We start from the raw sequence: 26,022 nt of genomic DNA on the forward strand, positions 1-26,022 counted from the left end.
AGGGATTGCAACATTAGCTTGGATCTGGATGCTGGGGCCCCGGGCTGATCGGCATGGATTTGAGTGATTCGGGCATGATCTGCGTGAAATCGGGTCATAAAGGGAGTTTGAATAGGGGGGAAAAAGGGTCAGCATCATTGTACGGTATCTGATTTAGTCTGATATCGAGTCCTAATCCCCTAGATTCTAGTATATAACTATGGATATATGGTGTATTGGATGAATAGGCCGAGTCTGGGCATCTGGGGAAAATTAGGGCATCCCCCGCATATACCCCGGGCTCCACTAAGCGAAGCTTTCCCGTCCCCATCTGATGTATGAATTGCCAAGTCCACAACGGCCCGCTCCTTTAGATTAAACACGAGAGACCTCGGTTTTGCTCAGAAATGTCTGTCATTACTATGTGCACTCGGCCGAGAACACATTGGTGGTGGTGTCGGCCGACGTGACTATAATGAAGGTTGATCGACTCCGTACCAAAGTCCGAAGCTAGTCGAAAGGGGTGCGGTTAACGCCCATCTAGCCAATTGAATGTGTAGTCTCCTGGATCCACTAAAGATGATGACCTTTTCTCCATGTTTCGATTGGACGGTAGTGGACTCGGCATTGTGGAAGGGTTGTCTCGGCATTGATCTCGCTAGCAACCTTGGTCCGCAGCCCCGAATAACTCGGCCCAATGAACATACAGCTATACAAAATACTCCGTAGTAAAGGACTTCTAAAAGCGCTGGCTTTTCTCTGGCAGTCACACTAAGCCCCGCATCCATTGTGCGCACGGCTTTCATGACGCTGTATGGGGTGATCGTCGCACAGAACCGAGTTCAGTCAGCGGCGCACGGGGACCTAAGCTACGGCTGTAATCCGGGATTGATTCAGTGGACCCTGATTTGCAATAGGGACCTCATGGGACAAGCGCTGGTTTAAAAAAGACTAATTGTTGGAACATTCGCTGCGCAGAATATTTGGGTGGTGGAACATATTTCCCACCTGCGCATTTGAGCTCATGGCAGCATGTTTACATTGATTTTTTTTGGAACGCTCGTTGCGATTTACTTATTGCGTTTAATTTGGATATTGATAGTATTGTAGCCAGAGTTTGCACTTGAGATATTGTGAGGTGAAAATGTACATGGATGTACCCGAAAAAAAAAGGCAATAACCAAGACGCTTATGATCAGTGCAATGTGCCCGATTTTGCTTCTTGCAGCTACCTCGGGATTAGAAACCGCCTTAAACATGAGACGCTAATTGAGAACGATCAATGTGAAAGCATTGTTGCGATACCAATCCACGAGCCTACAGACCGTTCTTTCGCTTAATATCGCCCGGACGGGATTCCGGCTTCATGGGGTTGCCAAATCCATTGACGCGTCCATGGAGCCACTTGAGAGTGACGGTGCTCAGTGTCATGATGAGGGCACTGAGAGTAAATAGGCCAATACGACCTGATGTGGGCAGTGCTTCAAAGATAGGATATGGGTACCTAGATTAATTAGCGGGTGACCTCGGAAGTGCTAGGTCATATACGAACCATCCATTTTGGGAGAAGCATTGCTCAATCCAGAACCAGTAGCCGAAGGCGATAGTGCTAGATAGCCCTAGTGCGGGGAGTACAGTGATCGTCCAGGGTGGGGACAAGAGCAGCAGGTCAATCAACATCACCACCGACGGTGCTGCGTGGAAGCTGATATCTATAACTGTGTTATTAGGGGCACCCCCAAAATGTACTTTTCACAGACATACCGGCATTAAGGGGTATGAACAGATCTTCGGGAACCACCAAACGCTCATCAATCTATACTTGGGTTAGGGGGAATTTCAAATTGGGCATCTCGTCGAATCGCTTACCAAACGAAGACCCCAGTACAAAACACTGATCACAACCTCAAGGGGGGCACTGCATATCGATAGGATGTTTTTGATCAGGAACAGTCGCCGGGACGAGGTAATATCCGCTAGTAGTGCGACCGCAAAGGTGAGTGTTGACAACGACAGGCCAATCACGGTCAGATATTGAAAGTGCCAACCATATGCTTGATTACTGTCAAATATAAAGTTTAGCGTGGTTTCCAATATCGAAACTAGACAGGGGCTTACGCTTGGTTAGGGTTTTCGTGCATGCTTCAAAATGTCAGCAAACCCCTCAAAGTACAGTTTGATAGAGGACCCATACTATTTGAATGACCACAAAAAGCTCGAAAGTCCGGCCAACTGGAAAGCAACCCGTTAGTGCTGGACCGAAATGTAAAGTGAAAGGACCACGGTACGTACATGAACCACAGCTGACAAGCCCCGTGAAGGGCTCGGCATCCACTGAAGCGGGTGTCTATCGATGAGAGATTTGGCCATATTGAGAAACAAGGTAGAACACAAGCGCCTCAAAGTCCTACTTTAATGTGTAACCTAGAAAGTAACTCCTCCAAATATGCTATCAAAGCGCAGCTCAAGGGACCAATGTACACCCAAGGAACTGCCCAGGTGGAAGCTATGACGTTTGGTTGAAGGTGTGAGCCCACGTGACAAGTGGCGGCTTCTCGCGGGAAATCCCGGTTTCCCGCGGTATGCCGGTCGATATCGGATTATAACATAACCCGGCTGATTCATCGTTTCTTATCTCGGCCATGTGCTTCCCCACACTTTTAGTCCGCCAAAAGACAACCTTCATCTTTGCGTCAAGATTGGGACTTTTGCTGTGAATTTGTGCTCTTTTCTCTACACAGTGAGGCCAGTCGACTACCTAGCGGGCCAATTGAACATATCCAGAAGAGTCGTCTTCTATTTGACGTCTTGTTCTCTATCTGAGGTCGTGAAGATCGACACTACCCTGGTCACTATCGGCTTCTCTTACCCCATTGCTGAAGGGCCGTGGGATTCAAAACTTTCCTGGCACATCTCCCTCCCATACCTCGATGTGCTTGTATACTAGGTGTGGGTGTCTGGTCGATTATCGCTTTATCGCTACTTGGGGTCAATCAGGATCGAAACGCAGAAAGCGTGACAACTCTGACGTGCTTTCGGCGTAAGGAGACTCGATCGGATTGACACAAACTTGAAAATACCAAATCTGTATGGCGGTGAAACAGTACATAGTAACCTTTGGCTGTCTTGAGCCTCTGTTATTTTGAATTGTCGCTGCGATAATCGACCAGGCGCCCTCTGACGTGCAATGCCTCGTCCTAGAAGGCCTGGTGCACCAGAACCGAAGCGTCGAAGTCGTAAGGGATGCTGGTATGTTATTAAAATGTCAACGCAAGCTTTTGCCAAGGCTAACTATCGAACTAGGCCGTGCAAAGCACGCAAAGTAAAATGGTGAGAAGCACAATCCCTGCATGATACTCCTGTGGCTAACATTATCTATGTAGTGGCGAGGAGAAACCAGCATGTCTTAATTGCCAGCGACAAGGCGACCCTTGCGACTATAGCGTCCGTCTGAACTGGGGAGGAAGAACGAAACGCATGTCAATTGACTCGCCGAATTCACAATCGAGTGGGTATGGAGGAGCTGTAATTGGATTCACGGACTCATTCGCTATCAACAATCTGAGCCCGACTTCGTTCCCAACTCCAACAAGCAACAACCCTGCAGATGGATTTCTTAACATTCATCCCGGGGACTTGACTTCGCCGAGAGCAATGTCTCCAAGTACACCAGCACCAGTGGGCCTTTTCGAATCCCCTAGGCTCGGCTCATGCTCTGAAGGAGTGACATCGCCGGGCCAATTAGAGCCTCGGTTCTCCTCAACCTGGGCGGAACAATCTCCTCCATTGACGACAGCAGTATCCTCGGCGCCTTTGTTGCAGTATCAATTTGGACAGCAGAGTTTTGATACTCCGTCATATCTGGATTCGGTAGATCAGACATCCGGTCTCAGATCACTCTCTGCCTTTGCGTTCCATACAAACTCTGTGTCACAGCCAGTCTCATACCTACGCCACCCTGTAGATGCTTCCAGTCATTGCTTGGATCCATCTAGCTCCCACTCTCGTGATGAAGGCCACCTTTCTCGACAGTCGCCTGATAACCAGGGCATGCATATTGGCCCTGGATCTGGGACAAGACAAAACAGATCCTCAAACAGCCCACAGGATACTGGTGGCCTGTCCTCCATGCTTTTTGACTCACATAGAGTGTCGATTTCTGAAAATGACGCAACCACATCTCCGAGGCTCCACGAGACAACCAGCAACATGGGCTCTGTACATGACTATCACAATGAATTGACACCGGATCATCAGGCATTGACAGAGAGCAATCATGAAGCTGATCAGACATCCCACGAGTCTTCAATGGCCCGGAGCAAATGGCAAACATATCTGAATAGTGTAACCGACAATTATGGATTGGACTCCGGGCGCCCTGACCAGGATCTGACTTTTAACAACGACCATGCTGCCATAGATATCAACTATGCGTTGGATTTGATCAGTTCTCGGAGGCACAACGAGGACTCCTCGCAGACGAAAACCTCTCAACCTAACCCCGAACCACAGGTCCAGTTTTGTAGTGGTTACTATGCTTCCCCCGTACCCATCAATATCCCGAGGTACTTGTCTCCGCTTCCGTCATCACTACTGGAGAACCCTATCAATTTGATGTACTTTCATCATTTCCTAAACCACACTGCTCGGATGCTTGTCCCGCACAATTGTGATAATAATCCGTTTATTTCGGTTTTGCCATCAAGTGAGTTGTACTGCTATATGTTATGTTATCTTTCAGAAAGCTGACCGAACAGTGGCAATCGGCGACGCCAATCTCCTCAATCTGCTACTTGCATACTCCGCTAGTCATCGTGCTCGATACCTAGGTCATCCCGAGCCCGCCAATCGAATCGCTCACTGGGTTAGCCAAGTTTTCCCAACATTGCGTATGGCATTGGAGTCATCCAATGAAGACATCACTGACAGCCACCTGGCCACGGCCATTATGCTGTTATCATTAAAGATCGTTTCTCCAAGGACATTTGAAGTGCCAATTACCTGGAAGAGCCATCTAAAGCTTGCTCGTGATTTATTCCTTGCGCGGAGCGAGAGCATGGCGCAGCCTGGGAACAGGATCGGGGCGTTCTTCGCCCGCTGGCTAGGCTACCTTGACACGATGGGGGCTTTGTCTTGTCGACAAGCCGGTCCTCCGCTAATGATATACCACTCCATCTTAACAGCTTGCTCCGCGCCCGACGGTCATGATGAGTTCGGTGTCGACTGCTTCACGGGGTTCACTCCCCGCACTGGAGTATTTCTGATCCGTCTCGCACGGCTGGTGCAGGAATGCGACAATCAGCGCTTCGACGAAATGGGCAACTTCCGACATGACTGGCATCCATCTGCGGAAGTCGTCCTGGAAGCGCAATCCGTACTTGGTGATATCAACGGGATAGGCGAGCGTGCTTATACCAGCCCGGAACACCATCATGGTGTTGAGTCCTCGGACATGATAGCCATCGAGGAAGCCTTCCGGTTTGCCGGTCTACTGCATCTCCATCGACGTGTCCTTGGATCTCCGCCTGACTCCTTCCCCGTGAAGGAGGTCTTGCGCAAGCTCATTGACGCCCTCGGACGCATGCGCCCTGGTGCAGCCACTGAAGTCTGCTCCTTGTTCCCGCTCTTCACGGCTGGCTGTGAATCCAGAGATTCAGTTCAAAAGGATAAGCTTCTAGAGCGGTTCCTTTTGTTGGAGAGCTCTGGCATGAAACAGGTACGCTCCTATACTGGTCTGCGCTTCGTTTGGGGACATTTGCTGATATTGTACTTACTAGATTCAAAATGCACGTCAATTGATGCAACACTGCTGGGATGAGAATCTGCCCTGGATTGCCCTGGCTAGTGGTCAGTTCCTAGGTTAGAGTCAGATCTTTGCTGGGAATCACCTCTTCTTTTTTTATGTTTAAAAGAGCATCTAAGGAAACGAATTTTAAATACGGAGAATTTACTATGTAAGCCATGTACCTAATAATATGTAGGGGAAAACTACTGGTATAGAATGATGGGGGGTTTATATAGAGTTAAGGTTATGCTTGGCAATAACCTGGGGTAGTGCAGTAGTTAAGAGCAATGTCAAACTTGCAAGGTTGCTATCTTAATGAGGCACATGCCTGGGTTCGATTCCCCTTGGAACCAAAGTTCGCGGTCTGATGGTCATCTGGGTCATGTACTGCTGGGGATCCCCCCCCCCTTCTATTTTCTTTTTTTTTCATTCATAGTATCTATCAGTCAGGCATGTTGAAAAGGAGAATATGAGGTTGGAATTCCATCGTACCAACACACTACAGAGTATCAAGATTGTAGAGTCGTGTTCGTGTTACAGAAGATGCCCTTAAAGGTTTGCCGTTTGGCGTGTTAGGTTTGTACTTCTCTTCTACTATCTATATCCTGTCACCATCTATCTCTACCTTCCACTACATATTCCTACTATCCTCTGCTTGCCACTAAACTTAAATCCCCATGTCCATTCCAAGACTGGCCAGCATTTTGCATTACACAATAGGCCCAAATTCCAAGTTGCACAGAACAATTCGTTCTAACATATGTATATAGCTTCGTATCTACTCCTAATATACCTGGTATAAGGATATCAAACAGACTACAACCTTACCCGGTGTAAGCCAATATCGAAATTCACGACTCCGCAGCGGGGTGATGGTGATCCCCCAGCTTTCTCCACGCCAAGCCAGTCCAGCCGAGCCGCGGCTTAGAATGTAGGCTGTTTGCGATTATTGAACGGTTGAAGAATATAACCGAGAAATGTTATATAGGAAGGTTGTAGTTAAGCACATGGACTATATCTACTTGAACAAAAACCATATACTTCCCAACATCCATCATGATCTTCGATCCCAGCCCTATCGAACTTCCATCTTCTTACGAAAAGGTCGAAACAACCGGCCATGTCGTCGTCTCTCACTACCCCCCGGGCACGCCTGCAGTCACCCCCGTCGTCATCGTAACGCTTAATCGTCCTGCTAAACATAATGCGTTCACTCCGCAAATGGTCGTGGATTTCGAGAAGCTCTTCCCGATGTTCGATGTCGACGAGCGCGTGAAGGTTGTCGTCTTGACGGGCGCAGGAAAGACATTCTGCGCTGGTGCAGACCTTGAAATTGGTTTCGGCGGTGGTAGGGGCAGGACGGTGGACCATCGTGATGGGTAAGAGGACGTCCAGCCGTTAGTCCGATATATATATACTCTTGCTAAGCAATCCAACACAGTGGTGGACGAGTGGTACTGGCGATCCATAGATGCCGCAAGCCAACAATTGTAGCAATGCAAGGCTCAGCCGTTGGAGTCGGTATGACTATGTCTCTTCCAGCGATTATCCGGTACGTCAATCGCATGCCAGAAAAATACACCCGCGCCAGAGCCCTTTAGTTAACATACATATCTCTTATCCTTCTAGGATTGGCTACGAAAAAGGAAAATACGGCTTCGTCTTCGCCCGACGAGGTATAACCCTAGAATCATGCTCCTCATACTTCCTCCCCCGTCTCGTCGGCCACTCAAACGCCAGCTACCTCGTCAGCACGGGAGGAGTCTTCCCGCCTACATCCAAACACTTCGGCGACCTTTTCAATGAGATCCTTCCCGACCCATCGCAGGTCCTACCGCGTGCTCTCGAGCTAGCCACTGATATTGCCGAGAATGTGAGCCCAGCTTCGTCGTACCTCAATCGTGCGCTTATGTGGCGTGATACTGGGTCGGCGGAGGCTGCTCATCTCATCGAGTCGAAAGTTATCAATCATATGTTTGGATCGGAGTAAGTGAAATACATGAAGAGTCTGGTTGCGGATACTTACTATCACACAGGGATCAGAAAGAGGGCGTTGCGGCGTTCTTTGAGAAGCGAAAGCCGAACTTCAAGGCTAACCTTGATGATAACCCGCCGCCGAGTGTGCCGTGGTGGACGGAGGTTGATACTGGCCGGAATCCTAAAGCAAAGGCGCCTTCAAAGCTGTAAATCCAAAGCCTGGCATTGGGAATAGTAATAGCGAGGCTAGTACTTTTGAAGAGGTAGAGAATAGGGGATGTTAATGATTGAGGATAGCACTTTTGGGTTTCATTTAGTGCACACAAGACTGTCCGAAGAATCTAAGTCTTAACAATGTCACGAAAATAAGCAATACATTGACCGCGTTATCAAAGGTCATTCCCAATATATTGCAATGCCCCAGCTACCAAGACCGCTAATGATATTGTAACAAAATAAACACCGGCCCGGACAAAAAAGAAAGTCACCAGATTTGGCTTTGAACAGGAACTCGAAGAGTTTCAACCATATTGACACGAACAAAAAAGAAATGCTCCAATATCACAAGAGAGAAAAGAGGGAAAGAGAAAAGAAATTAGGCAATGAAGTTGCGGCGCTTGCGGTTGTAAGCCCTCTGATCTTTCAACCAGTTTCGGTAGCCCGCCACGCTGCCAATCTTCTCGCCATAGTAATCGGGAACGGGGTTAGCGATCGAGTTGGTTGATGGATCGACACGGAACCGGCGAATGCGATCAAAGAACTCCTTCTCTTTCTGCACAACAGAAACAAAACACATTAGCACAGACCAGACATAAATCGCCGCTTTGTTTTGCAACTACTCACCGTATTGACAGAGGGCTTGTACTTCCTGTACACAAGTCCCCAAATACCATTTCCGAGAGCCGGTCCAAGAAGCCATCCGACAGCACCACATGCGGCGGTGGCCAATCCCAGGACAACAAATGGATCAAGGCCCATAACCGTAGCGCCGAGATGTTCAAGATCCTGTCCGGACAGAACCTGCACGCCGACTGTGGTGCTGATAGCGGAGCTGGCAACTGAGGAGACGAGGGAGTATCGGCGGCGGGAAGCGCGGAGCTTGAAGAAGGAGTCCCAGTCGAGCTTGACTTCCTTGTTGGCAGGTGCTGAGGTCGAGTTTGCGCGCAGAGCAATGGGTGATGGCGACGCGGCCTTGGCGTGCGGCCGGGAGTCCAGGTTCAATGTTGCGGCGGCCGGACGAGCTGTCGTGGAGCTAAGGCGTGTGAGCTGCTTGGAAGTGGTCTGATGGAGAGGACGAAGAGCGCCGGCGAGCGAGGGCGCGGCGGGGTTTAGTCGGCCAAGAGACATGGCTGTGCGGATGGACATGCTGATGGGATTGGCGTTCATTTTGGGGAAGAATTGGAATTGGCTTAATTGCAGATTCCAAGTCTTGCAGAGGTGAAGTGAGAATTGGAGGTGGAGCCGGGTTATGTAAGCGGAATGGGTCCGCGACTGGAAGAGCGACAATCGACATCATCACGATCTGATATATTAGGAAATAAGTTGTAGGCCGAATTGCTTAGAGAATATGGATAACACGACGATACAAGGGTAATACGGGGTAAATGGCTGATAGGGAGAAAAAGTTGATTCTTCAAAACACAAGGAGCTGTCTGTAGCAAGTCGAGGTCTGGTATCTCAAGTATTCTTAGGGGCAGTCCAGTGTTGGACAGAAAGTGAAATCATCGTGGTCATTGAGCTGACGAGAGCAACATTGTCGCAAATCACGGCGGAGTAAATTGGCTGCCCAACGCGTGTAGGAAGGGGTAAACTTCCGTACAATTCCCAAACCACATTGACTTTCTGCTCGACCTGGTTATGGGGCAGTCATACGTAGAGTAATCGCTCATAAGCATAGGTCCGACGTTTGCAAAGGCCCATCGGACGTCTTCAAGTACCTGGGCCCAATTTCCTATGTATGTATTCGCATCGGTTTCCACCGATATAGCCCGTAACGGAGGCTCCTAAAAACATCTCTTTACCTAGGTTATCTTTAGCCCATGCACAGTTGTACATTATAGGATACAAGCCCTTCGGGGCCAATTCGCTTAGAGTAACGCACCATCTAGCATGCATAGCCGTTATAGGAACGTAGAAATTTCGAGTCGTTACGCGATTGGGGGCAGCGCTTATAGAAGATAAGAACAAGCCAGTATGTCGTAAATGCCCCAGAATGGGACCCCATTATGGAAGAAGCTTTGAAGCTGAAATTTTGTCCTCTCTAATGGGGGGTTTGGGCCCAGGATGGATTCAAACCTCGCTTGATGGACTGAATGGCTCGAAAATTGCTGGAGCTCAATTTGCTCCAGAGGCAGGTCATTAGGCGCTATGCGCACTGCGGAAGATGACCGGGTGTTTTGTTGGGTTACAGGTAATATAGGGGGTGCGATGTGTATAATACGAAGAGAACTCTTGACTGGCGAAGAGATGCCGATTATAGTTGACAGTTATATAGAGAGGAACGGACAGGTTCCAATTCCACAAACCACCTTGGAAGGGATTGGTTAGTTTATATATGCTGATTAACACAGGCCTAGTCCATCAGGCAGAAATAGTAAACAAATAGGAGAATGACACAACATTGGTTTTGTCAGGATATATTCGGAAAGGGTTGAAAGTGCCAGAGATAATACAATGTGCATGAACTGCTTTTACTGGGCTATAGTTCAAAAATGGCTAGAGCATATATGTCAAAGTGCGTCGTCCGCTTTCATTTTGTTCTGAGTAGATTGAGTAGCTGTTTTAGTTGAGAACTATCTGGATATCGCGTCCACAACAAAACCGAAATCGATGAATGAGACAAGCAGCTCTCTCTATTGACGCGGCTATCCTTGGCCGCGAGATTGTCAACCGTGATGTGAATATTCACAAGTGGCTAGTTAAGTTTGTCCCTGATGTATGCAGGCACATATTGAGTGCCTGAACTACTTGATGGTCGGGTAGCGTAAATGGCTTCACCCGGGCCATCATGTTCACCGATGTCTTCAACTCTAGCAGCGACAGAAGACCTTGAGAGGGCCACATAGATTTTGTTGTTCAGTGCCTTATCCCTATCGGCGCTAGAGATGGCCAAGTTCCGGGAATGTCCGTGGAACCGGATTAGCCCATATATTGCTGGATTGATCGGATATGCAGAGGAGCGAATCAGTTGCACCTCATACCTTCTGGATTCGATATAGAACCCATCACTTCCCGCAACTTCCACGAAATTCCGGGCCCCCTGCGGCTCTACAAATGTGACAAGGGCAGTCATTGAGCCAACAAGGGCAACAGTGTCGCACATCACGGCGGAGACAATTGGTCAACCATTCACAGAGGCAATGACCTGGCCAATTTTAGTGTGTACAGGAAGTTCAGAGTCTCCGACGAGAGCGGCCGGCGGAAAACTACCTGGGCATGTCGGTTTCCCCATTGGCTGGTTCCGGGTTACATGTGAATTCGTAGGTCCAGTCTTACCTTCTAACACCATCAACTCAATCTCACATTCAACCATGCACTTCGACGTGGCCCTCTCGGCCCATCTTGTCAGATGTGTAACTTGGTGACCTGGTACTGCTTCTGCAAACACCACTTCCACCCAGATCATTCGTCGGCTTATTCCAGTTCAGCAGCAATCTCGACCCAGTGCTAATGCAGTTTATGCACATTTTTCACAATTCGCAGCTAGCAGAGACCACCCTCCAAAAATCATATAATAGGTGCAACAATCTGTTCACAAATACCTTATTGAAGGTTAACACTGTCCATGGAGGAAAATATACTATATCTAAGGAATGTTAATTGGCAGATGATTCTCAGCAGAAGTCTTTGATTCGGGTACTAGTACCTACATAGCCCTCATCGCTCAGTCTTCGTCAGCTTTCAAGACTTTATGTTACCAGTTCTTGCTGTCACTGGCGACGTCTTCCATACTGGAAGTTATGGGCCATGGCGACGTTATTCTTCAGCCGGCGAATCATGTTTGGTTGTGATTAAACTGGCACCTATATATGCCCAAAGCATATAAGGTGTATGACCTGATACATACCAATGTGGTTTTTCCCTAGCTGATGAATCGGCCACATTCTTATGGCAGGGGAAGCCGCAAATAACCTATCTCTGCGAGCAAAAGTACCAGGTTACCTGCTACATTATATTGACGAGGCTAGTTAGTAGAATGAATGGTATGAAGCTGGTGATGGCCAGGCTGACTTTGGTGAAAGGAATGGGGATGTTAATGATAGCCAACCTATTCCACTATGCACTGAGGTCAATAGAAAGTGCAATGCATGCCATTCGATTAAAGTTCACCCCGGATTAGGATGGCGCATAAGAGGGCTGATAAGGAAGACCCTGACCTCATTGGCTTAGCGCGGAAATAAGTTCAGATATCTATGAGCTCATAGATATAGAATATAATAAGAGTATAAGAACCTTGGAATAAGAAATAGATAAAATATGAGATAGATATTAAATATTGGACAGAGATAAGAATATATCCGTATCCCTACTATGTCCATACTTGGTAGTGTCAAAGAGCCAAGAAAAAAAAAAAAAGTCTGTCGTCATTTGGCGAATTGCGAATTTCTCCCCACCACAGAGCTCCCTCGGCCCCATTCAAACTTCAAACTTCCGCATTTGAGGCCCCCCAACTCCCCAGTCTTCGATCTTCTTGTCTACACAATGTCAAGAAACATCTCCTATGGCCGCGGAGGCGCAGGTATGTGACAACCACCCCCCTTCCGCGATCTCCCCCAACGCGCCACACCACAATCCATTAAACTAACCCACTATACCCCAGGTAATATAACCCGGCAACAACCCGCGCCCTCACCAAAAGACCTCGTCACACCAACCATCAAGCAAGAAGTCTACACAACAGGCCGCGGCGGCTCAGGAAACATGGTACACAACGACCCAGAGCGACCAGAAATTGCGCGCGAGAGCCAAGACGTCGAGTCACCGCCTCTACGCGCCCAGCAGATCCCCCACCACACAGGCCGAGGTATGTTCTAGCCATGACAAGATATATAGAGCCAATGCAACCTGGGATTTTTTTTTTCCAAGGTTACGAAAGCTACAGCCGCTAACGGATATGCTATTTCCATAGGCGGCGCGGCAAATGCTTATATCCCTACTCCTGAAGAGGAAGAGCTTGAGAAGAAGATCCAGGAGCAGGAGGCGGAGCTTATTCGCGTGCGCACGCAATCTAAGGATCGTGTTAAGGAGATTGAACAGGAGAGACAGGAGTTGCGGAGGAATTCCCCCTCTTCCTCTTCTTCTTAAGATGGTTATGGTGATTTAGGGTGGGGTGGATTTGGGTTTACGATTGATTTATCCTTCGTTGAGAGGACTCGGTGAAGGCTGATGTTCGGTCTGGAATTGGCCGTGAAGAATATTTGCTTTTTTCTTCTTTGGCTGCAGTGTCGATCCGGGAAGAGGTGATTGTCCGAGCAACCACTGCGGGCAGTGCTGCTTCGAATGGGAGAATCTTCTTTTCTTTCCATCGGGATATATCGATCGGACTTGTGGGTTTGTGGTCTTTGTTTTTTCTTTGTTTTATTTTCTTCTCTTCTCTTCGCACGGTTTCTCCAATCAGCGTTCCCGGCTTCACGTACTCGGGAATTGCTTCATACCTATCATGGAATACCAGGAAAAGAACGGCGCTTGGGATACATTTGGGTGGGATTGTGTTTTTCCTCTATTGACATACGCTTGGATGTGTATTGCAACGATAATCTGTGTTTCCCGGAATTGTTTCCTAAACACCGAGAAATGATATACTTCCCATGACAAGCGATCCTTGTCTCAATTGAAGAAACTATGCTATATACAATCAAATATCTATGCTAATTACATGCTTCATTATCTCATTAGATGCATCGCTCACGCTCAATCAAGCCACTTGAAAATGGTACCACACAAGCAAATGCAAAACCTCGTCATCAAAAGCTAAGCGGGGATACCACTCGCACGCACGCGTCAGTCCTCGGAAGGAAACACCCCGTCGCATCAATCGGCCAGTTGATAAGATCTTGCCACTCCGGTTCAAGAATATCCCCAATCTCCTGCAGAATCCTATTCCCCCAATCGCCCATCCACCACGAACCCCTAAGATGATGCAAAATAACCGAATAATGCGCCAGAACAACAAGAGCAAACGGCCGACGCGCCTCAAGCAGCTCTAAAAACTCCGCAGGGATACGGAAACTCCACCAAAACGCAAATACCTTCGGCTCGCCGCCCTTCATCAACTGCTCAAGCGCGTGGCTGAGATGTTCAATGGCCGAGTCATACAGATCCGTCTGGTGCGTCGCATCCCGCATAGCCTCTATGTCATTTTGTCGTTGTAGCGAGAGAACCACTAGTCGCGACATGTCCGGCATTGTTGGGAGCGGTTCTTCGGGGTGGAAGAGCGGGTCAAGCTCGCTCGTTGTGATGCGTTCCATCGAGGCCAGCAGGATGCTGACCAGCCACCGAGTAAGCTGGAATACCTCGAAGAACTCGTCCAGCACGTCGGGCAGCTCTTCGTCTGAGCCATTTTCGCTGTCGATTTGGCAGAAGCCGAACGTGAATGCGATCATTATGCAGCACAGCGCGAAGGTCGCTTGGCTTTCTGATTCTGGTGCGTTTTCGTCGACCTCGATCTGGATACCTGCTAGTGCTTGTGCTTGGTACGAGCGTGCTGTTTCAAGGTACCGCCAGCGTCGGGAAGATGTACTTGTTGAGGCGAGGTGCAGCGCTGAGAGGGCTAGGATGCCTTGGCGAAGGGCTGGATAGCGGAGAGAGAGCTGGGGGATGGTTGTTTGCCATATTTGTTCGGAGGCAGGGTCTCCTGCCATGGATTTGTAGGTTGTTGTGCACCAGTGCATCATCAGTTCGAGGTCTTTGAGGTGAAGGGTTTCTTCGATGTGGGTTGAAAGGCATGTTGGTAGGTGCTCTTGTCGGGGTTGAGAATTTGACTGCGAGGGCGAGGATTCTGTCATGGGAGTTGGAGATAATGGCGAAATGCTAGTCGAGGGAAGGAAAGACCCATGCTTGCTATCTAGCCGGGTCAATCGGGGTCGAGGCGGAGACTGGCTGAGCATATTGCGATCCAGGCAATGCACACAGGGTGAGCTCTGTTCCTTATACTGTGAGGATTGGGTTAGCGAGGACATGTGGGAGAGGTGGCAGGAGTCAGAGAGGGAGATGAGCAATGGGGACTAGACCCTCCATATATCAATTGAAAGCTCTGATATGGGTCGGGCCCAGAACCCTTAAGCACGGGGTGTCATACTCTAACGCGCCGGTCACTTTGCATACTTGTCTGGCGTCGCTTATTCGACCAGGAGGATGTTGAGTCGCATGATTGCATCGTAGAGTGATTGTTTATTTGATTCGGGGGTTGCAGTGAACTTGAATCATAGTCCTCCAGATATCACCCGAAGGAGAAAGGAGGATTTCCTGATATCATGAAAAAGTCATATTAGCGAAGCGGTGGGAGAGGGGGGGGATTAGGTGTTAATTATTTTGATATGTCCGTTTTGCCAAATCGGCATTCAAAGCACCAAAGAGGTAAGAGTGGCGCTGTGTCCCAAATCGGAAAATGCAGGATGGCTCGTGCTTCATGACATAATCTACTGCCCACCCGCCGGCGGGGCCGTCGTATTCGTGATATGTAATTGAACCGTTCATGGCCAACTTGGTTTCTGTGCCTACCTAGGTATATCCATACTAGGTCTAATAAATTACTGAAATATTCAGCTCTTTGAATATTTAAGGTCTAATCCTTTCTTGCTCGTTCAAAAGCTCAAACTTCCAATGTCCTCGTATTCTAAACTATATTCCATAGCAAAACGGCAAAGATGTGTTATGCGGGATATTTTCTTAGCAAATACTTACCCTGCAGCGCACTAACGCGAGAGATGTTCGGGACTCTGTCCTAGGAGGGTATAAGCACAAGCTAGTCACTAGCAACATTCCAGAAAAATAAATGAAAATGCACTTTAACTGTTTCCCGCAAACCCCACTAGCCCCACCATCCCCTATAATAATCCACGCTAAAGCCTTTTGGGACTAGTAATATGGAGCTGGTCAAGTCTATCCGAAATAAGTTTCATTCGACGAGCGATGCTTTTCCCCGATCGGGTAAGACGCAAGCGCTTGGACCCTTGTTCCATGCACTTACACCATGCATAGTGTGGACACATCTCGGGTACATATCTTTATCCTAGCCCGTGATCTTTCCATGCCCTAAGCTCATTCCCGATTAGCATAGTTTCGCCTTAGGCTCTCTCTAAGCCTGTCTTATTTCTTATTTAGGAAAGCTACTAGAATTGGTTATCGCATGGCATTCCCATCGGACTAAGTTTTTTACCCGCTTGGATAATTGCCCCCCACAGCCGCGGGCTCCGCATGGTCTTTCCTGCATGTACGGAGTACGACTTCGAATTCCAAATGGAAATATTTTGGAAAGCCTAGATTGTATTGATCGGTCAGCTTTGCTCCCCTTTTACTTATTTCAGTCAATGGAGCCTTGGAAATCTGAGCTGCCCAGATCCTTTCGAGATATAACATGCATATCAAAGAACTTGGGTGATAAACACGCCACCCCCTAGGCCCCCCGGGGCCGGGTTGTTAGTTCGCATGCAATCTACCCCAGGGCCCTGTCGGGCGGACCGCCCATCAGCATTTTCTTTGTCTGGGTCTTGGAACTCTTGGACATGGTTTTGACTGGGGTAGTCTGCTTTAGCGTCGTTTAGTAAATGGGTACATCCATGGCGTGATTGCTGATCATGCTGACCTCGAGGCTACCCACCCCTTGAGTCCGAGATGCAGGACAACGCATCATTTTCCCACTTAGGTCGGCTTTGGTAAATGTTCAACTTCGGCGTAATGGCTCAGGTTTGGCGGGTGCGAAATTCCCTAGATTCAGGCTAATTGTATGTGACAGGTGGCTGTTCGTTTATTTACCGCCCCCTCTTTCTCGAGGCTGACACCTTCATTTTGCCAATAAGCGCATTCTCACTGCGCGGTGTGGCGTCAATGCTAGGATGTTGGACAGCGCCATATTCTAGATCTGACCGAAGATACGACGGATGTAATATATCACATCGAAGGTCATCTGGTGCTAACCCTTTTAGGGGAATTACATGGATCGACATGGGAGTAGCGAGATCAACCTGCAATCGTATTGAGATGGCGCCTTGCTATGTGGCTTTATGGATGGAAGAGGATACCGTCCACCAAGCCACATTTACTGGTCGGCGGCAAGTTGAAGCTTTTAATTTGGTAGTCGGCCAGGATTCGAGGTTGTTAATACATTAATACCGTCAATCCACATTTAGGCGGTCAATGATCTGAGGTGATGAGTTGTGCTGGGCGGCAATAGTAGCTGTATCAGACAGAGCAAGGTTCCAGTTGAGTAGCTGGATATTTGGCGAGTCAGATGGACAGTTCAATATATCCGCCCCAGGGGTTGATTTTCTGATCGCTTAGATTTGCTGCGATGTGTAGGATTGTAGTGGGCCTGTTCGGGGTGATGCTAAAGCCGAACTCCGTAGGTAATCCGACCCTCCGTGATACGCGCCTTTAGGCGGATTTCCGGTGTCTTTTAGTCCGGTGGTAATCATTTGGCTAACTACCAAGATAAAAATAATCACCACATACTCCGTACCTGTCTTAGGGTTGATGGCGGAGTGCAGGCCTTGCTCCCCGGTCCGGAAGTTTGAGAGATATGTATTGGTGCTGATAATACTAACAGCGCCACTTGATGCGTTTGGTATTTCAGAATAAGAGGGCATAAAACATGGCGTTCAGTGCATATTCCGCTCAAGTTTGTGTTAAGTGCGATTGGTCTGCATATCGAAGTTGGCTTAGAGACTGAGGGATTGAAGTTTGGTGGCGGTCTGGCCAGCGGACACATTTTGGACATCATTGGATTTCGTCAACACGCGAATGACTTTTTCAACGGCATGTACAGCTGCGCCATTTTAATTGTACACACGCCGCGACTCCAAAGCTCCACCGCCGCGAATGGTAACGCAGAGGGTGTGTTTCCTCCAATACTGCACACCATCAAGATTGAGATTGCTGTTGGTGCCACCTTGAACCTTGGCTCGAGGAAGTGCGAAATCTTCGGTGGAAGGAAGACGGGTATAAGAGTGCCCTGAGCGGAGATAAACCGACATTTAAACTCTCCAGATCTCCCCGAATAAGTTATCTTACCAGCATTGACCAAATTAAGAAGCGTACAGTTGCTGTTTGTCAGAGTAGGAATGAAAGAAGATAGAATGTAGTGTAGCTCGGCTATTTCGTGCTGCAGTAGTTGCCGGTGTACGATTGGCCGTGTAACACAACTCAGTTGACACCTCCCGCGACAGCACGATTGACCGAAAAGGGTACATCGGGAGGAAGCCGCATGACTTAGCTCCAACGTCACAACCTCTAGCTTCGAAGATGGTCCACCCTTAAGCTAAATTTGCTGGCTTGGGGAATTAACGCCGACGATAAGATCATGTATTCGAGATAACACATAAGATTAAAGACGCTCTTCCAATGCAAATGCAAATAACAATGTAAATTCCTCGCAAAGGTATGTTGCAGAAAGAGTACGACTGCCCCGCAATATGCGCACCACTCGGTTCAACCCAATATCGATAAGGGAAGAGCGCCGATTTAAGCCCGTTAACAACGTAAACATGCAAGTAACTAATGGGGTGAGTCTGTGTGCGTGTCCTAGGTGGCTAGACCACCCGCCACCCGCGCCTGTCACAGCTAGGTTAGTTTGATTTGAAAAGAATAGCTGTGAGCCTGGGTAGAGACGTTTTCTCGTAGGGATAGCGTGCTATTCTGGTTGGGATCGTTTTTCTCGGTTCCGCCATGAACCTGACGGTCGTTCCTGTTAACTGGACCAAACGGTCAGGCGTGATATACTCATTATTTGCATCAGTGTAGTCATCCGAAAAAAGGCGAAGCCGTGTCTACTATCTCAGCGTAAGTGGCCCGGTAGTAGCCCCATCTAAGCTGCGCCTGTGTACTCGATCGACTCTTCGCACACAGGCCCGACCGCAAAGGTTACTGTGACCTCTTTAGTTGTTTTTCCGAGGTCATTCGCGAATTCAACCACTCTGGTCAAAGATGGCGCGCGAGGTAATCAGACTGCCATTAGCGATGAAGCTCTGACGCACCAAGGTTGACGGGCCGGTAGCTGTGGGGAGTGAGCCCTGTGTTGGGGGCGGGTGGCGTGGCCGGCGCTGCCCCACAATGCTGCATCAACACCTTTAATCCGGCAAATGCTCGTTGTACCTTTCGTGGGAGTTGCTCCAGCTGATATCAACCGCCTGGCCTAGTCATATGATCGATATTGGAATAGATCTGAGTTGAGTTCGAGTCGCCTGCGGCGACTGTCAGAGTAAGAGGGGAATGGCAACGATCGGTGCAGGTAGTTTTGGGGTAAGACTGGGGGGAAGCAATCGAGGGGGAAAGTGCGCGACCCGGCTTCGACGTGCCTCAGTGACGGTGCTGGAGTTGGTACCACTTTGGGGAACGTGCACGCCAAACAGATCACACGCGACACATCGATGTGAGCAGTGACAAACCAAATCAGATTATTGCCTACCCAGAATTGGACTCTGTCGGAGGAAGTGAGGTCTCTATGGATTGGTCAGCACGCACCAGAGAGATAGGTATGGAGTCCGCATCGCCAACGGGTATGACGGCGGCTTAATTGGGAATAACCTTAGAACTGGTCACTTCAGAGATAGTGAAGAGACCATCAACACGCGGGGGTTGAACAATGCGATCCTTAATACGAAGTACTAATTGTACAGTTGAGATATTAATGTTAATAATTGACATGTCCAGAATGCCCAGGTGCCATCCAATTTCCGCAGAGTCCGGTTCAATTACCTCGTATATTACATTCCCTGTTCTCCAGTGCCTTTTTGATCTTAAAGTACTAGTATTTATTTTACCCCCTACATTGTAAATTACAGCTTTATAACTATGGTATAATAATTATACTCCGTGCCTAGGTAATCATTAAATCAGGGGGGCCACCTGGGCACACGATCGGGACCTGTCATCCTCATGCATACTGTAAGGGGTCTTGGTAATCAGCTTCTGGGCCTCTGGAGTTTCGGAGATACCATTTTGGGAAGTGATAATTATATATTTAGTTAGTTATATATACTACTCCGTATATTAGGTACCTATGCACCTCTGGATCATTGAAGTGACCAAATTATGTTAAAAGTAGTAGAATGAACCACAATCTCTTAGATGAGCTCCGAGAATGGCCCGAACCCAACCCAATTTATTTTCTATCCCAAATCAAAATCCAAGTAAAATCCGGTTCAAATGGAGTTGAAAAATTTCCTCGAATCAAATGAAGACCGTTTGCGGGTTAGATGAAGCCCGAATGCGGACACTGTGAGCTCTCATCTCATCTCATTCGTCAGTTAAATTGAAACCCGACGGTCTGGGTCCAGGTTCCTGCAGAGAGAGAGAGAGTAACACTTGTAACCTCTTTTTCTTACTCTTGGAACTCTTTTGACCCCTTTGACTCTTTTTGACTCTTTTGACTCTGTCTACTTTTTCCACGAAATTTCTTTGGAACCTGAAATTATTTCCCCATTCTCTTGTGTCTCGGGTATGTTATCCCTAAGTGCGATCCGTGGAAGCCCCAGCCCATCTTCCGCACTTTGACAGCGTCATCGTGCGGTTGACCCAAAAAAGCCTGAGGCATTGAACGATGCTAACAGAATCTTTTCAGGTTGCAACACTCAGATTCTGATATCGCCACTCCCCCGAGCTCCATTCTACCGTTCGCGAATAAAACTCTCCGACCCCTTCGCTTTACTTTTCTGCCATATCGCATCGAAATCGAATTCTACAAGGCGCTTAGGACTGATTGGCTGGGATCAGTCTCAATACATCCAAACGGAAGCGCTGCTCTTTTTTTTCCCCCGCTGTGCACACCCTTTCTCTGTTCAGCCCCGGAAGTCGATGCTCCAAGTGTGACGTCTGAACATCCCGCGGGGTCGCATGTCGCATCTCCAACACCCCGCCTCTCTCGCTCTCTCTCTCTCTTCGAACAACCAGGTAGTTAAGATCTAGCAGAATAGATCGATAAAAATCAGGAACCCGTCGTTTATCTATCACGAGTCCATCCTCGGTTCCTTCCAATCCGGTACCATGTACGCCGTCGAGGATAGACATCATCCCGTCCCACCTCCGCTCTCAATGGATCGCATCTCTGCTCCGTCCGTCCAGTACCAGCCGGGGCCCAACTCGCTACGGCAATCCGACCATTTGGCACCCGTGACAAACTACCAAGATGGTCGCTCCTGGTCATTACAAGTGGTGCAACAGCCCATCCGGGCTCGTATGTGTGGATTTGGTGATAAGGTGGGTGATTTTTCCGCTGATAATTGTTTTGTCACCTCTTTTTAACACAACTCCAGGACCGGAGACCCATCACTCCGCCACCATGCATTCGTCTGATTGTGCGCGATGCGCAAACGGATAAGGAAATCGATATCAAGTATGTTCCAACCAGCTGCTCTTTACCTCTCGGCTTGCTAACCACCACCCCCTCTTCAGTGAAATCGATACATCATTCTACGTGCTCACCGTCGACCTGTGGAATGCCGACGGTACCAACGAGGTCAACCTCGTCAAACATTCCGCCACCTCCCCCTCCATCTCTACCGCCATGTCCTCCTCATACCCTCCCCCGCCTCAGAGCGTCTCTCCGACCTACCCGGGCTACAACCAGAGCCAGTACCCCGTGGGCTACCCACCGCAGATGAACAACTACTACGGTGGTCAGCAGGTGGCATACCAAAATCAATACGGTCAGCCGGTGACCTACCCACAATACTACTCCGGTGGTCAAATGCCACCGTCCATGTCGCCCGCCGCGCAACCCGTCTCGGGAGGACCGGGTGGCATGTTCACTCGCAATCTGATCGGAAGTCTCAGCGCCAGTGCTTTCCGATTGACAGACCCAGACAACAAAATTGGTGTGTGGTTTATCCTCCAAGATTTGAGTGTACGGACAGAGGGCACTTTCCGGTAAGTCAATTGAATGGGAATCGCTCAAACTAGACTAATTGCTAATGAAAATCCAGTCTGAAAATGAGCTTCGTTGATGTGGGCACGTCATCTGCCGAAACCTCCAACGGCGCCCCGGTCATCAATCACGGAACCGCACCCGTTTTAGCATCCGTCTTCTCCGAACCCTTCCAGGTCTTCTCTGCTAAGAAGTTCCCCGGTGTTATTGAGAGTACCCAGCTCAGCAAGTGCTTTGCGCTACAGGGAATCAAGATCCCCATTCGCAAGGACGGAGTAAAGGGACCCCGCCGAGGTGGAGATGGAGATGACGATGACGAAGGCGACTACTAAAAAGAGCAATTCTTTGATCCATAGTGCACTACGCGATATGCGGGGGGCACTTGGCTCAGCGTATTGTCTGATCTTTCCTTATATTTGCTTTTTTTTTTTTGCCCCCTTGCTATGAATCAAGACATTGGGGAGCAAATGGCGGCGCGTGGTTTACGGTGTTCTGGGCAAGACTCTGGCTTGCGGGTTTCAATATTGCTACACGGACCGGTGCTGGGGGTGGGTTCTATCTGGTTTTTGTTTCATGGCTTTTTCTTCCGATTATGTTTTTCCCTACTCTTTTTTTGTCGGCCTCTGGCCGTGTCTATTCATATCCTCCGCGGTCGATTGCCCGCACGTATATACACTTTTCTTTTCGGCGAATCGAGGTCCGCTTTGAATTGCTAAGTGCTGAGATTGTTTGTCTGGCATAGAAAAAGTTTGATATCCAAATCCACTGAGATTGTTCAGTTATCTTTCCAATATTGTTTCTAATAAGTATACTCGAGCGTGTGATATCCACAGGTGTCGAGTGGATCCTATAGATCGTAGTTTCAGGTGGCGTTGTGTGAGAGCCTGTTGTATATAGCTGTAGCTGTAGCTCAAGTACCAGCGTTTGAACATGGATCAGACCTAAGTCTCATGATCTACAATACACACTGTTTCCACTTCTCACTACGGGATATCAACAATATCTACTATCCAGCCAGTACAACCTACCTAGGTACCTTTCACATGTCAGGCCATCCCTTCAACCAAATGTCCACCAAAAATAGCATCCAATCCTCAACCTACCCATCTTCCAGCAAATTCTAGAAACCAACCAGCAAGTCACAGATCCCCTACACAGCACCTGATCCATAAAGGATAGTACATACCATCTCGCACCCAGTGTAGTACAATAAGTCCATATCGCACACGAACAACCCTCAACAAAACCGAACCCATCACCATCACCACCCAATCCAGTCCACAGACGTCACACCGTACCTGACAGAAATCCGACAACACCGGACTGTCCAACACGAACCTCTCAACCCGATACACCAACATGAACCTCGACGAACTCCCCACGTCGGACAATGTACAACACCCGTGGAACGGACTGACCTCACCGACTGATTCCAATCACCCAACCGCGTCAACCAGGAAATCTCGTCTTGGGTAATCACCCAACTGGCTCTGCCCATCCTCGCCACGTCCTGACACAGGGCAACATGGTCTTCCAGGCGGAAACAAAAACTTCCACGCCGACGCAGTCTGGTTGGTTTTTTTCCCTCTGTACCGTACCACCGAGTTGGTATATGCAAGGCACAAGCAGACGAAGTCGCGGGTATGCGGGTTGCAGCGTCGCTGCAGGAGATTATTAATAGAATAAAGATCGCAGCTAGTTCACCCCGGTGTAGTCGCAAGACCCGACTGCGTCGGGGTTTTCGGTGTTGTTAGATTAGCCAGTACCGGTTGTAGTGGGATGCAGGGTCCGGTGAGACAGTGCATATTGCATGTTCGCCGGTTTGGGTAGGGCGTCAGTGGCGTTGGACGGTGTGCGGCCTATCGGTATATCCTCGGTAACACAGTTCCTAGTGATTGTCATTGGTAATAGATAGGTTCGTGTATCGGGCCGCTGGTGGGTCGAGGGTATTTTCTGGGGAAAGTAGGAGGCGAGGTTTTTTGTTCGGGTTGGTAGTGGTAGCGAGGTAGAAAGAAAGTTCCGACCTAACACCTCATGTTAGAGGGTTTGGGTAACGAATAAACGTATACTGTAGATATGGTTATGAAATATAAAGTGGGTATTTGCGGGTTAAGCCGACTGTTACCAAGATCTTTGAGGCATTGGAGTGGTGAAGTTGCTGTGATGTTCCAATTATAAACTGAGACAAGCGTGAAGATCGTCACCCGAATCCCCCGATTTCCCCCAAGTTTGAGAAACATTCAAATATTCAATCCACTATGTTATGCATGTATCAGCCACTCGGATTGACGAAGAGGCTTTTTCCCTCGTCTTGGCAGACGAATGGTTCTCCATGTCTCACATATCTTTCGTCTAAGCGACGAAAAATAGTATCCTCGGTAGTAACCCAACCTCACATCGTTGCATAAATCATACAAAAAATATAATTATATTCGGGGTATGGAGTATAGTGTACCTCAACAATGTCTCAAATTCACCCAATCCATCCAATGACTCTCGCCACCTCAGCCACCCTAGCGGCCAAATCCGATAGTCCATGACGGAGGGTCCCTTTGATGGATATTGTTCCCTGGTTCGGTTTCTCGGAACATGTGCAACTTCTATTTATATTACTTTGTACATTCCTGACTCTCTATATAAAGAGGTCCAACAACCGCCCCTTGTTGTTACTATTCCAATCAAGCATATCTACTCAACTACACAAAACACAATACCATTCTCCAATCCTCACTATCCATCCACAATGAAGTTCACAATCACCACTTTGGCTCTCCCCCTCCTAGCCGCCGCGGCCCCAATCACCGAACCAGCCGCCAACCCAGCCTTCAGCGTGATGGCCATCCGCTCCGCCTCACCCATCCACTACCTCCAGCTAAACGTCGCGGGTCAGAAGTTCTACCTCGGCGGAAAGACCGCCTCCTACTGCCCATCCCAAGTGCCCCAATGCCCACCAGGAAACCAAACCGTCTTCGCTCCCGGCGGCAGCTCTCTGGTAAGTCGCAACTCACACTATCCCTCACATCCACATCCTACAAAGGGCAATCCCCGCTAACGATGAACAGGATACCATGGTCCCCGGCGGCCAACAGGTCTACGTCGACCCCAACGGAGCCCTCAGCTTCACCCAGGCTCACTCAGCCAATATCCCGCAGGGCTCCTCGGTCGGGCCGTTCAAATACGCTGCTGATGAACCCTGGGCTCACTACTCCTTCGCTGGTTGGGGCGCTAGTGGTTTCATGGCTTGTCCCGCTGATGATAACCGCTGGCAGGTGTTTGCTGCTATTCAAAATGCTACCGTGCCCCATGGTAATGTTGATGAGTGTCTTGGATTCTCGGCTGTTGCTTTGACTTATACCGGGGATGTTCCTGCTTGGCAGTATATCTAGATTAATGATGTGGTTGTTTAACTGATTGCTCTTTGGTCGATGTCGTTCTAGCTTGGTTTTTGGGTTTTTTTTTGAATGTATCATAATGACACTCCTTTTATATCTGGATCCAGATTTGATTTAATAAACTGACAACATTGAATCTATGTTATATCTTCCAAGTTATAGGGTTAGATGGTATAAACATTTGCATGTACCTCGCCCACCTGCAGTAACGGGCCGAGAGCTTCAGGAATCAGGAACACCCGTATGGTTTGAAAGTCTACAGTCAGACTCGAAATTAAGTTCAAAACAAGATGTCATCGGTGGCTGTAGGGTTGCGGAAGAAGGGTAACACCTGTCTGACTTGTCTCACTTTAAGTTATCTATGATAGTACAAAGAAGATATCACAGTGAAAAAAATAGAGGGGTGTATTCCGTGGGATCCGTCAAATGGTCATGGAGCCCAAATGCTCAGGCCATGACTTTATCAAAGGACTCGCACGAGAACTAGTGTTCAATCTGGGTGCACACTGAGTATAGGTATGGGACCTAGGTAAGACTCTAAGCAAATGGATGATGCTGAGGTCTCTCCGTAGGTGTGTATACACCGGACCCTCTGCACCTCTCTGGGGGCTACGGTGAGATGGTTGCAAGAGGGTTGGGGAGAGGAAGAAGAGAAGAGGGGGATGGGGGGTGAGTGCCTTTTTATACTCCTAGGAACATGCGTACCTTCCCAAACGAAGAATATGCGCGCCTTCCTAAAAAGGACAATTGCTCTTGCCCTACAAACGACTGTTCAGGCCTACCTAGGCAATTAACTGGAGTTTGTCTGGAGT

General features: G+C 48.6%; 10 protein-coding genes across 10 annotated transcripts; 5 read left to right on the top strand and 5 right to left on the bottom strand.

Moving 5' to 3' along the window:
* Positions 1-1,246: 1,246 nt before the first annotated feature.
* On the bottom strand, positions 1,247-2,449 carry N7455_005204 (androgen-induced gene 1 family protein). The gene is made up of 7 exons (XM_040955482.2): positions 2,272-2,449; positions 2,174-2,211; positions 2,098-2,121; positions 1,849-2,041; positions 1,744-1,795; positions 1,532-1,691; positions 1,247-1,483 (listed from the first exon to the last, which is right to left on the bottom strand). Exons 1-7 carry the CDS (start codon positions 2,347-2,349, stop codon positions 1,297-1,299), a joined length of 732 nt encoding a protein of 243 aa, XP_040814141.2. The 5' UTR covers positions 2,350-2,449; the 3' UTR covers positions 1,247-1,296.
* A 717-nt stretch (positions 2,450-3,166) lies between these two features.
* Positions 3,167-5,843, top strand: N7455_005205 (Zn(II)2Cys6 transcription factor; the record flags this gene model as incomplete). The annotated part of the gene is made up of 5 exons (XM_040955300.2): positions 3,167-3,228; positions 3,283-3,309; positions 3,363-4,684; positions 4,737-5,695; positions 5,757-5,843. 5 exons carry the CDS (start codon positions 3,167-3,169, stop codon positions 5,841-5,843), a joined length of 2,457 nt encoding a protein of 818 aa, XP_040814248.2.
* Positions 5,844-6,820: 977 nt separating this feature from the next.
* N7455_005206 (enoyl-CoA hydratase/isomerase family protein) lies at positions 6,821-7,951 on the top strand (the record flags this gene model as incomplete). The annotated part of the gene is made up of 4 exons (XM_040955453.2): positions 6,821-7,143; positions 7,206-7,316; positions 7,394-7,750; positions 7,801-7,951. The coding sequence occupies 4 exons, from the start codon at positions 6,821-6,823 to the stop codon at positions 7,949-7,951; spliced, it is 942 nt and encodes a 313-aa protein (XP_040814135.2).
* A 77-nt stretch (positions 7,952-8,028) lies between these two features.
* Positions 8,029-9,160, bottom strand: N7455_005207 (presequence translocated-associated motor subunit PAM17). The gene is made up of 2 exons (XM_040955374.2): positions 8,585-9,160; positions 8,029-8,513 (listed from the first exon to the last, which is right to left on the bottom strand). Exons 1-2 carry the CDS (start codon positions 9,125-9,127, stop codon positions 8,337-8,339), a joined length of 720 nt encoding a protein of 239 aa, XP_040814221.1. The 5' UTR covers positions 9,128-9,160; the 3' UTR covers positions 8,029-8,336.
* Positions 9,161-10,655: 1,495 nt separating this feature from the next.
* On the bottom strand, positions 10,656-11,063 carry N7455_005208 (uncharacterized protein; the record flags this gene model as incomplete). The annotated part of the gene is made up of 1 exon (XM_040955389.2): positions 10,656-11,063. The coding sequence occupies one exon, from the start codon at positions 11,061-11,063 to the stop codon at positions 10,656-10,658; it is 408 nt and encodes a 135-aa protein (XP_040814076.2).
* Positions 11,064-12,442: 1,379 nt separating this feature from the next.
* On the top strand, positions 12,443-13,045 carry N7455_005209 (DUF3602 domain-containing protein; the record flags this gene model as incomplete). Its single annotated transcript, XM_040955334.2, has 3 exons — positions 12,443-12,479; positions 12,561-12,764; positions 12,870-13,045. The coding sequence occupies 3 exons, from the start codon at positions 12,443-12,445 to the stop codon at positions 13,043-13,045; spliced, it is 417 nt and encodes a 138-aa protein (XP_040814047.2).
* Positions 13,046-13,704: 659 nt separating this feature from the next.
* On the bottom strand, positions 13,705-15,116 carry N7455_005210 (uncharacterized protein; the record flags this gene model as incomplete). The annotated part of the gene is made up of 2 exons (XM_040955495.2): positions 13,705-14,964; positions 15,039-15,116. 2 exons carry the CDS (start codon positions 15,114-15,116, stop codon positions 13,705-13,707), a joined length of 1,338 nt encoding a protein of 445 aa, XP_040814260.2.
* Positions 15,117-17,733: 2,617 nt separating this feature from the next.
* Positions 17,734-17,931, bottom strand: N7455_005211 (uncharacterized protein; the record flags this gene model as incomplete). The annotated part of the gene is made up of 1 exon (XM_065604982.1): positions 17,734-17,931. One exon carries the CDS (start codon positions 17,929-17,931, stop codon positions 17,734-17,736), a length of 198 nt encoding a protein of 65 aa, XP_065461882.1.
* A 3,007-nt stretch (positions 17,932-20,938) lies between these two features.
* N7455_005212 (velvet factor family protein) lies at positions 20,939-22,150 on the top strand (the record flags this gene model as incomplete). The annotated part of the gene is made up of 4 exons (XM_040955415.2): positions 20,939-21,151; positions 21,208-21,287; positions 21,347-21,820; positions 21,877-22,150. 4 exons carry the CDS (start codon positions 20,939-20,941, stop codon positions 22,148-22,150), a joined length of 1,041 nt encoding a protein of 346 aa, XP_040814197.1.
* Positions 22,151-24,531: 2,381 nt separating this feature from the next.
* N7455_005213 (putative IgE binding protein) lies at positions 24,532-25,346 on the top strand. Its single transcript, XM_040955324.2, has 2 exons — positions 24,532-24,810; positions 24,881-25,346. Exons 1-2 carry the CDS (start codon positions 24,562-24,564, stop codon positions 25,202-25,204), a joined length of 573 nt encoding a protein of 190 aa, XP_040814231.2. The 5' UTR covers positions 24,532-24,561; the 3' UTR covers positions 25,205-25,346.
* The last annotated feature ends 676 nt before the right edge of the window (positions 25,347-26,022 follow it).

The sequence above is a fragment of the Penicillium solitum genome (genome assembly GCF_028829755.1).
Source record: "Penicillium solitum strain IBT 25940 chromosome Unknown utg000003l_segment0_segment0, whole genome shotgun sequence".
Taxonomy (NCBI): Eukaryota; Fungi; Ascomycota; class Eurotiomycetes; order Eurotiales; family Aspergillaceae; genus Penicillium; species Penicillium solitum.

What these genes read in the sequence shown, in the direction of transcription:
- N7455_005204 (XM_040955482.2), bottom strand. Translation starts at nt 2,349, where the DNA reads ATGGCCAAATCTCTCATCGATAGACACCCGCTTCAGTGGATGCCGAGC. An exon ending in TTTTTGTGGTCATTCAAATA is followed by an intron (nt 2,122 to 2,173) that starts GTATGGGTCCTC and finishes GACATTTTGAAG; the next exon opens with CATGCACGAAAACCCTAACC. An exon ending in GTTCATACCCCTTAATGCCG is followed by an intron (nt 1,692 to 1,743) that starts GTATGTCTGTGA and finishes ACACAGTTATAG; the next exon opens with ATATCAGCTTCCACGCAGCA.
- N7455_005207 (XM_040955374.2), bottom strand. Translation starts at nt 9,127, where the DNA reads ATGAACGCCAATCCCATCAGCATGTCCATCCGCACAGCCATGTCTCTT. An exon ending in ACAAGCCCTCTGTCAATACG is followed by an intron (nt 8,514 to 8,584) that starts GTGAGTAGTTGC and finishes TCTGTTGTGCAG; the next exon opens with AAAGAGAAGGAGTTCTTTGA.
- N7455_005213 (XM_040955324.2), top strand. Translation starts at nt 24,562, where the DNA reads ATGAAGTTCACAATCACCACTTTGGCTCTCCCCCTCCTAGCCGCCGCG. An exon ending in CTCCCGGCGGCAGCTCTCTG is followed by an intron (nt 24,811 to 24,880) that starts GTAAGTCGCAAC and finishes AACGATGAACAG; the next exon opens with GATACCATGGTCCCCGGCGG.